Source organism: Podarcis raffonei, chromosome W, assembly GCF_027172205.1.
Source record: "Podarcis raffonei isolate rPodRaf1 chromosome W, rPodRaf1.pri, whole genome shotgun sequence".
Taxonomy (NCBI): domain Eukaryota; kingdom Metazoa; phylum Chordata; class Lepidosauria; order Squamata; family Lacertidae; genus Podarcis; species Podarcis raffonei.
Genome location: NC_070620.1, coordinates 25,093,058 through 25,103,707, shown reverse-complemented (window position 1 = coordinate 25,103,707; position 10,650 = coordinate 25,093,058). Strand labels below are relative to the sequence as shown.

The 10,650-nt window shown below is 51.4% G+C and overlaps 1 protein-coding gene across 1 annotated transcript in view; it reads right to left on the bottom strand.

Moving 5' to 3' along the window:
- Positions 1–708: 708 nt before the first annotated feature.
- LOC128406002 (craniofacial development protein 2-like) overlaps positions 709–10,650 on the bottom strand; it is a 32,722-nt gene continuing 22,780 nt past the window's right edge. The window contains exon 2 of the mRNA XM_053373053.1: positions 709–766. Within this exon, the coding sequence (XP_053229028.1) occupies positions 709–766 (58 nt within the window). The remainder of the gene's footprint in view (positions 767–10,650) is intronic.

Genomic DNA, 10,650 nt, shown 5'->3' with positions numbered 1-10,650 from the left:
AAGACTCCTCGCCGGGAACCAGTGGGGAGAGCATGGGTCCTCCGATGCCCACACCCTCCCTGCGCAGAAGGCTTCTGCGCAGAGAAAGTAGGCGGAGACTAGGTGTCAAAGAGCTTTTTTGCTGGAAGAAGTTCAAGAAACGCCCACTAACGGATTCTGCCAGTGATTGAGACAGCCACGGGCGCGTGGCTGTCCAGACAGAAAGGGTTCATTCAGGCAACCAGCCAAGGGTGGTGTTGATTTACACACAAGCAACCCCTAGAACCATTACAGCAATCCGTTAGTCCCTGACGTTGCTTGTGCGTAGCCCCGGAGAAGCAGCAAGATGAGCCAAACTGGAACAGCCGGAGAGACGGAGCAGCCAGCTGCGGTGCGGAGTCTGGCCGAGAGGAACCGAGACTTGGAGACGCACGTAGCTATCCTGACGGCGTGGCTGGAGGAAAGACGGATGCAGGATGCACAGGTCAGAGCCACCCCCATCGCAAGGAAGGTACCGGGGCTGGTACACAAATTTGGGGGGAAGCCCCAAGACTACAATGCTTTCCGAACGGAAGTACAGTACGCTTTGGAGCTGCATAAAAATGACTTTGCTGATGACGGGGAGAGGGTGGCTTACATTGTGGGGCATCTGCAGGATGGGGCGAGAGAATGGATCAGGCCCCTAATGGAGACGCAAAATGATGCCTTGAAGGACCTTAAGAAATTCCTTCAGGGGATGGACGCGATGTTTTCCAGCGAGGTGGAGCAAAGCGTGACATGTCGGGAACTGATGGGTTGCAAGCAGGGGAGCCAGTCCGTCAGAAGCTACTGGTCGTGTTTTGCAATGTTAGTACACCGGCTCGGGTGGGATCTGGACTCTCAACCAATACAAATGTTGTTTGAGGCGGGTCTTTCCCCCGAAGTGAAAGACGAGTTGTCCCGAGCCCACGGTCGATGGATGAGCTCACAAAGGTGGTGCTCGTGATAGGCATATGCCAAGAAGCGCGGGCTCAGGAGAAGCGGGAAATGAGAGGGGAACGTTTCCATGACTACCGCATTCCTGAGATACCGAGGGAGCCTCCCCAGGCGGCAGAACCAATGGAAATTGATGGCGCGCGAGAGAGAGAGGTTTCAAACTCCCGTGAAGGTTGTAAAAGGGAGGGAAAGGACTGGAAAACTACCAAGAAGTGTTTCCTCTGTGAACAACCAGGACATTTTGCTAAGGTCTGCCCTCAACTGAAAGCCTGGTAAGGGATGGTGGGGGCTGCAGGCCACAACGAGAAGGGGGAGGAAGAGCAGGCACAGGGAAACGACAACGCCTGGCTGCCAACCAGCAGGGGCAGCAGCCAGGCAAGCAACCAATAGAAGTGCCCCAGCCTGACCCCCCCCCCCAGGCAACTACAGTGGTGCCTCGCAAGACGAAATTAATTCGTTCCGCAAGTTTTTTCTTCTTGCGAGTTTTTCGTCTTGCGAAGCACGGTTTCCCATAGGAATGCATTGAAAATAAATCAATGCGTTCCTATGGAAACCGCCTTCAGACCAGGTCCGGGGACACTCTGTCCCCCGACCTCTTCTGAAGGCTGGGGGGGGGACAAGGGCTTTTCTTCCCACCGCCAGCCTTCAGAAGGCTGTTCTGAAGGCTGGCGGTGGGAAGAAAAGCCCTTCTCCCCACCTCCCACCCCGCAAGCTCCGGGGACAGGAGGGCTTTCCTCCCGACTGCCAGCATTTTAAAAGCCCCCAGGACAGCGGAGAAGTCTCCGCTGTCCCGGGGGCTTTTAAAATGCTGGCGGGCGGCAGCGCAGCGTTTGCTGCTGCCCGCCAGCAGTTTCAGATCGCCCCGGGGCAGCGGAGAAGTCTCCGCTGTCCCGGGGGCTTTTAAAATGCTGGCGGGCGGCAGCGCAGCGTTCGCTGCCGCCCTCCAGCATTTTCAGATCGCAGCCATCCGACGGCTGCCGGTGGGGTGGAGAGACCTCCTCCCGCCGCCAGCCTTCGGAGCAGCCTTCCGAAGGCTGGCGGCGGGAGGAGGTCTCTCCGCCCCCCGCCTGCCTTCGGAGCAGCCTTCCGAAGGCTGGCGGCGGGAGGAGGTCTCTCCGCCCCCCCGCCTGCCTTTGGAGCAGCCTTCTGAAGGCTGGCGGCGGGAGGAGGTCTCTCCGCCCCGCCGCCAGCCTTCGGAGGAGGTCCGAGGACAGTGGGGAAGACGCGCTGCGCTTCCCCGCTGTCCCGGAGATTTCCCTATGGGCTTTCGTCTTGCGAAGGAAGCCCATAGGGAAATTCGTTTTGCGAAGCGCCTCCAAAACGGAAAACCCTTTCGTCTAGCGGGTTTTTCGTCTTGCGAGGCGTTCGTCTTGCGGGGCACCACTGTATAGCGTTCGCTGCCGCCCTCCAGCATTTTCAGATCGCAGCCATCCGACGGCTGCCGGTGGGGCGGAGAGACCTCCTCCCGCCCCCCCCTGCCTTCAGAGCAGCCTTCGGAAGGCTGGCGGCGGGAGGAGGTCTCTCCGCCCCCCCGCCTGCCTTCGGAGCAGCCTTCCGAAGGCTGGCGGCGGGAGGAGGTCTCTCCGCCCCCCCGCCTGCCTTCGGAGCAGCCTTCCGAAGGCTGGCAGTGGGAGGAGGTCTCTCCGCCCCCCGCCTGCCTTCGGAGAAGCCTTCCGAAGGCTGGCGGCGGGAGGAGGTCTCTCCGCCCCCCGCCTGCCTTCGGAGAAGCCTTCCGAAGGCTGGCGGCGGGAGGAGGTCTCTCCGCCCCCCCGCCTGCCTTCGGAGAAGCCTTCCGAAGGCTGGCGGCGGGAGGAGGTCTCTCTGCCCCCCCGCCTGCCTTTGGAGCAGCCTTCTGAAGGCTGGCGGCGGGAGGAGGTCTCTCCGCCCCGCTGCCAGCCTTCGGAGGAGGTCCGAGGACAGTGGGGAAGACGCGCTGCGCTTCCCCGCTGTCCCGGAGATTTCCCTATGGGCTTTCGTCTTGCGAAGGAAGCCCATAGGGAAATTTGTTTTGCGAAGCGCCTCCAAAACGGAAAACCCTTTCGTCTAGCGGGTTTTTCGTCTTGCGAGGCGTTCGTCTTGCGGGGCACCACTGTATAGCCATAGAAGTGGTGCTAGAACTCCCAAATGGGCACCCTGTCAAGCTTAAGGGACTGCTGGATTCGGGCAGCTCATGCAATTTCTTCAGCAGAGACTTTGCTCTGGAGCACCAACTCCACCTGTTGCCTCTGGATTTTCCCTTGCAGGTGACAACCATCGATGGCAGGGAACTTCTGGGAGGGGAAGTGACACACCAGACCCCGCCAATGCGAATGAGGGTTTCCAGGCACACGGAGACCATTGCCTTTCACGTGGCCACACTGGCAGGACCCCCAATAATACTGGGAATGAGCTGGCTGGCACTGCATGATCCAGTAGTGTCATGGCATCAGTGGTCAGTCACCTTTGGGTCAGCTTACTGCTTAGGACACTGTCTGGGAGGGGAGAACCCAAGAATGACAGTAGCCAGGGTTGCTGGGCTGGCCGTGGAACAACAAGGGGAGGTGCCACCACAATATGCTGATCTGAAGGAAGTCTTCAGCGAGAGGGAGGCAGATAGACTACCCCACCCACAGGCCCTTTGACTGCCAAATCAACCTACTCCCAGGGGCTCAGTTGCCGGTGGGTAAGCTGTACGCCATGTCAGACCGGGAGATGCAGGAGTTGTGGCAGTTTATTGATAAGAACCTGAAGAGGGGGTTCATGAGGGAATCAAAGGCGGTGGGGGGCAGTCCGGTGTTCTTTGTAGACAAAAAGGGGACCAATCAGCCCAGGTTGGTCGTAGATTATAGGGCCTTGAACCTGGTGTCTGAACCCGTGACCTTCCCAATGCCAAGGATTGATGACATTTTAACCCGGGTGAGGCAGGGGAAGATATTTACCAAGCTGGACCTCAGGGGGGCATACAATTCAATAAGGGTAAGGGAGGGGGACGAATGGAAAACGACCATGTTCACCCCCTTGGGGGCTTTTGAGTACTTAGTGATGCCATTTGGATTACAATCGGGCTCCGCCTGTTTTCAAGGATTCATGCACCACGTGTTGGGGCCCCTGCTGTACAAGAATTGCGTAGCCTTTTTGGATGACGTCTTAATCTAGTCGGACAATGAGAAGCAACATGTCAGAGACGTCAGGGAAGTGCTACAGAGACTGCAGAAGCATCAGTTGTGGGTCAAGCTGGAAAAATGCCAATTTCACGCCAGGGAGGTCGGGTTTCTGGGGTACAAGTTGTCAGACAAGGGCCTAGCTATGGACCCAGGCAAGGTGAAGGCAGTTCTGGAATGGAAAGCCCCCAAAACCCGGAAAGATGTGCAAAGGTTCTTAGGCTTCAGCAACTTCTACAGGAAGTTCATAAAGAACTTCGCTCACTTGACAGCGCCCATAACAGATTGTCTCAGTAGCAAAAAGAAGTTCGCGTGGACAGAAAGTGCCCAGCAATCCTTTGAAAGGCTGAAGAAGGCGTTCGCTTCAGAAGAGCAGCTCCTGCACGTTGATCTGGAGAAGCCCATGAGACTGGAGACGGACGCGTCCGACCGAGCTGTGGGAGCGGTCCTTTTGCAGCCCGGGGCTAAGCAGGACTGGAGGCCGTGTGCATTTTTCTCAAGGAAGCTGAGCAAGTCAGAGCAAAACTATACAGTGTATGACCGCGAACTGCTTGCAATCTACGCGGCGTTTCGGCAATGGGGACATCTGTTGATAGGGGCGCGGCACAAGATCCAGGTTTGTACTGACCACAAGAACTTAGAATACTGGCGGACCGCACGAGTGCTCAACCAGAGACAGGTTCGATGGGCCCAGGAGTTCGCCAAGTTTTCCTTCGAGATCAGATACGTGTCGGGAGAGGAAAACGTAAGAGCAGATGCTCTCTCCCGGAAACCGGAATACCTGGAGGGAGAGGGACCACCGGAAACCCGACACGTGAGACGCTTACTAGAGACGACGCGTTTGCTCAAGCAAAAATCAGGGAACTCCGGGACGGAAGGGAAGACCATGGAGGGTTTGAGGAAAAGGAAGGGGTACTGTACTATAAGGGGGCACTGTATGTACCGGTGGAGACCTTGAGGGGGAAGGTACTTAAACAGCTCCATGACAACCCAACAGCTGGGCACTTCGGACAGCACAAGACCATGCTGGTGGTCACCAGGCAGTTCTGGTGGCCAAAGGTGAGGGAAGACGTACGGGAATATGTACGGGGGTGCGACCGATGTCAGAGGGCAAAGGGAGAGAGGGCTGCCACCGCAGGGTTACTGGAACCCTTACCTACGCCGGGAAGGCCCTGGGAGGTGGTGTCCATTGATTTTATGACAGATTTGCCCAAGTCAAGGGGGAAGACAGCAGTCATGGTAGTAGTCGATCTACTGACAAAAATGTGTCATTTCATAGCTTACTCACACGCGCTGACGGCAGAGGAGACAGCCAGGTTGTTTGTGGATCACATTTTCAGACTGCACGGAGCTCCCTTGAGGGTAATCTCGGACCGCGGGAAACAATTTACTTCCAGGTTCTGGAGGAAGCTCATGAGCTTGCTGCAGGTCGAGGTGAGCTTCTCGACGGCCAGACACCCCGAAACCAACGGGCAAGCAGAGAGAGCGAACAGTATTCTCCAACAATACCTACGTCAGCGAGAGACAGAACGATTGGGTGGAGAAACTAGCTTTGGCTGAATTTGCGTACAATAACGCAGAACACGTGTCCACGGGAATGAGCCCGTTCATGGCCAATTATGGGTGTCACCCCAGGGCCTTCCCGGGGAGGGGGGAGGAAGCATGGAGTGTACCCGCGGCTGAGCAGTTTGTAGAAGAAATGGAGGCCTTGCACCAACAACTCAAGATGAACTTGGAGCAGGCCAAGGAAGTTTACAAAAGGCAGGCGGACAAGCACCATAGGGAGGGGGAGGCCATACGGGTAGGAGACCGGGTGTGGTTGTCAACCCAAGGGTTACCCCTAAAGGGAGGGTGCAAGAAGTTGCAGCCGAGGCGGCTGGGGCCCTTTGAGGTAGCACAGCAGGTGAACCCAGTGGCGTTCAAACTCAAGTTGCCAGACAGCATGAAGATATATCCTGTGTTCCATAGGTCACTACTCACACTGTACAGGGAAGGGCGTGAGTTTCCGGGTCGGGAGGGAGGAGTCACCACCCACCCGCGGGTAGAGGAGAGGGAACACCGCAACCAAGCCACGGAAATCCTCGATTCAAGGTGGCGAGGTCGACAGGTGGAGTACTTGGTAGCTTGAGAGGGAGAACACAGGTCAGAAAACCCGTGGGTCCCCGCTGAGTCAATCAATGATGGGTATCTGGTGGAAGAATTCCACAGTTTGTTCCTGGACAAGCCAAAACCACTAGCGAGATTCTGGGAGGAAGAATTTGGAACCACAGACGACGAAGGGGACTTTGTGGGTTTTCCTGCCTCCGAAGAGGAGGGAGGTGAGGTGTCAGAGGGAGAAGAATCAGACTGGGAGGCCCACTCTGCGGGGAGAGATCGGAGCGGGTGGCAGGCTGGTTTTGAATCTTCAGAGGATGGTGACAGCTCCTTTAGGGGATTCCCCGCGTCGTCGCCCGAGGAAAGAGACGAGGTTGTATCAAAAAATCACGCCGGGGTGAAGGGGGTCCTGGGGAGGAGGTGGATGTCAGGGAACTGCCATCGGAGCCAGAGGGAGAGGGAGAGGGAGGGCTCCAGAGGGATTCCGGAGAGCGTCCCGGGAGGGAGAGAAGCAGCACATCTTCTGGGGAAGGAAATCAGCGTAACACCAGTGGAGAAGGGGGGCAGATGGGGGAATCGGCGAGGTGGCTCCAAGACTCCTCACCGGGAACCAGTGGGGAGAGCACGGGTCATCCGATGCCCACACCCTCCCTGCGCAGAAGGCTTCCGCGCAGAGAAAGTAGGCAGAGACTAGGCGTCAAAGAGCTTCTTTGCTGGAAGAAGTTCAAGAAATGCCCACTAACGGATTCTGCCAGCGATTGAGACAGCCACGGGCGCGTGGCTGTCCAGACAGAAAGGGTTCATTCAGGCAACCAGCCAAGGGTGACGTTGATTTACACACAAGCAACCCCTAGAACCATTACAATTCAGTTTGAACCCAGAGACCTTCCCAAATTCTTCCAGTTGTGCAAGCGTTTTTTGGATACTTTCCACCGGATTTTCAGTGGTTACGATTAGATCATCGGCAAAGGCTTTAATTTTGTAGTATCGAGTTCCTAGGTTAATTCCTCTTATATTTTTATCCTTTCTTATTGCTATTAAAAGTGGTTCCAAGGTGGCAATAAAAAGAAGTGGGGAGAGAGGGCACTCCTGTCTTCTCCCCCTTTCGATGCTGAACTCTTCAGTGATCTCATTATTTATTAGCAATTTTGCTTTTTGGTTATCATATATCGCCCTAATTCCATTAATTATTTTCTCCCCTATGTCCAGACCTTTGAAAGTTTCCAATAGGAAATTCCATGATACTCTGTTACTTGGTTTCATTTCCACATATTCCAACAGGTCAATTATTATTCTTGTATTGTCTTTTATATGTCTATCCGGTAAGAAGCCTGCCTGGTCTCTGCTGATTATTTTGTTTAGAGTCTTTTTAAATCTATTAGCCATCACCCCAGCATAGATTTTATAGTCTGTATTCAACACGGAGATTGGTCTATAATTTTTCATGTCTGTCAACTCCACTCCCTGTTTTGGGATTAGAGTGTTCAGTGCTTCTTTCCATGATTGTGGTATATCTTTCCCTCCCAGTATATTATTCATTATTCTTTGTAATATAGGAAGGATTACTTCTTCCAGGTTCTTATAGTACATTAATGTGATTCCGTCAAGACCTGGCGATTTGCCACTCTTCATTTTTTTATTACTTGTGCTATTTCATCTATTTCTATATTGGAGTTTAGGGCCTCAACTTCTTCTTTTTCAATTCTTGGTAATTTATTTTGTTGTAAATACTCTTCCATTTTATTAACCTCTAAATGTTCTTGTTTATACAAATCTTTATAAAAGTTTAAGAATTTTATTTTTATTTTTACTGGGTCTGTTATTTCCTCCCCTTGGTCCAAAATTTTATTTATAACTTTTTTTGTTTGCTTTTCCTTTATCATCCATGCTAACAACTTACTGGGCTTATTGGCAGACTCAAAATACCTTTGTTTTGCCCATTTAATTTTATTTTCTACTTCCTTATTTAATATACTAGAGATATGGGATTGCAATATCTTTATTTTTTGTAATATTTCATGACTTTTTGGATTTTTGATCATCTGTTGTTGTTGTTGTTCTTTAGTCGTTTAGTCGTGTCTGACTCTTCGTGACCCCATGGACCAGAGAACGCCAGGCACCTCTGTCCTCCACTACCTCCCACAGTTTGGTCAAACTCATGCTGGTAACCTCGAAAACACTATCCAACCATCTCGTCCTCTGTCGCCCCCTTCTCCTTGTGCCCTCCATCTTTCCCAGCATCAGTGTCTTCTCCAGGGAGTCTTCTCTTCTCATGAGGTGGCCAAAGTATTGGAGCCTCAGCTTCACGACCTGTCCTTCCAGTGAGCACTCAGGGCTGATTTCCTTAAGAATGGATACATTTGATCTTCTTGCAGTCCATGGGACTCTCAAGAGTCTCCTCCAGCACCATAATTCAAAAGCATCAATTCTTCGGCGATCAGCCTTCTTTATGGTCCAACTCTCACTTCCATACATCACTACTGGGAAAACCATAGCCTTTACTATACGGACCTTTGTTGGCAAGGTGATGTCTCTGCTTTTTAAGACGCCGTCTAGGTTTGCCATCACCTTTCTCCCAAGGAGCAGGCGTCTTTTAATTTTGTGGCTGCTGTCACCATCTGCAGTGATTATGGAGCACAAGAAAGTAAAATCTCTCACTGCCTCCATTTCTTCCCCTTCTGTTTGCCAGGAGGTGATGGGCCCAGTAGCCATGATGTTCGTTTTTCTGATGTTGAGCTTCAGACCATATTTTGCGCTCTCCTCTTTCACCCTCATTAAAAGGTTCTTTAATTCCTCCTCACTTTCTGCCATCAAGGTTGTGTCATCTGCATATCTGAGGTTGTTGATATTTCTTCCAGTGATCTTAATTCCGGCTTGGGATTCATCCAGCCCAGCCTTTCGCATGATGAATTCTGCATATAAGTTAAATAAGCAGGGAGACAATATACAGCCTTGCCGTACTCCTTTCCCAATTTTGAACCAATCAGTTGTTCCATATCCAGTTCTAACTGTAGCTTCTTGTCCCACATAGAGATTTCTCAGGAGACAGATGAGGTGATCAGGCACTCCCATTTCTTTAAGAACTTGCCATAGTTTGCTGTGGTCGACACAGTCAAAGGCTTTTGCATAGTCAATGAAGCAGAAATAGATGTCTTTCTGAAACTCTCTAGCTTTCTCCATAATCCAGCGCATGTTTGCAATTTGGTCTCTGGTTCCTCTGCCCCTTCGAAATCCACCTTGCACTTCTGGGAGTTCTTGGTCCACATACTGCTTAAGCCTGCTTTGTAGAATTTTAAGCATAACCTTGCTAGCGTGTGAAATGAGTGCAATTGTACGGTAGTTTGAGCATTCTTTGGCACTGCCCTTCTTTGGGATTGGGATGTAGACTGATCTTCTCCAATCCTCTGGCCACTGCTGAGTTTTCCAAACTTGCTGGCATATTGAGTGTAGCACCTTAATAGCATCATCGTTTAAAATTTTAAATAGTTCAGCTGGAATACCATCACTTCCACTCGCCTTGTTATTAGCAGTGCTTTCTAAGGCCCATTTGACTTCACGCTCCAGGATGTCTGGCTCAAGGTCAGCAACCACACTACCTGGGGTGCACGAGCAATCCATTTCTTTCTGGTATAGTTCCTCTGTGTATTCTTGCCACCTCTTCTTGATGTCTTCTGCTTCTGTTAGGTCCTTTCTACTTTTGTCTTTTATTATGGTGATCTTTGTACGAAATGTTCCTTTCATATCTCCAATTTTCTTGAACAGATCTCTGGTTTTTCCCCATTCTATTGTTTTCCTCTATTTCTTTGCATTGCTCGTTTAAGAAGGCCTTCTTGTCTCTCCTTGCTATTCTTTGGAAATCTGCATTCAATTTCCTGTATCTTTCACTATCTCCCTCGCATTTTGCTTGCCTTCTCTCCCCCGCTATTTGTAAGGCCTCATTGGACAGCCACTTTGCTTTCTTGCATTTCCTTTTTGTTGGGATGGTTTTAGTTGCTGCCTCCTGTATAATGTTACGAGCCTCCATCCATAGTTCTTCAGGCACTCTGTCCACGAAATCTAAATCCTTAAACCTGTTCCTCACTTCCACTGTGTATTCATAAGGGATTTGACTTAGATTGTATCTTACCGGCCCAGTGGTTTTTCCTACTTTCTTCAGTTTAAGCTTGAATTTTGCTATAGGAAGCTGATGATCTGAGCCACAGTCAGCTCCAGGTCTTGTTTTTGCTGACTGTATAGAGCTTCTCCACCTTTGGCTGCAGAGAATATAATCAATCTGATTTCTTTTTTTAAAAAAAATTATTAACAGGCCAATCAAATCACATTATTTCCAAATCACATTAGTTCCAAATTATACAGCCAGATTTTTAAATTTTGTTGGGGGTACCCATACTTCAAGCTCCGAACGGGGGTCCAAGCATCACTTATATTACTGCTTTAATGAGACAATTCTATCCAGTTCTGC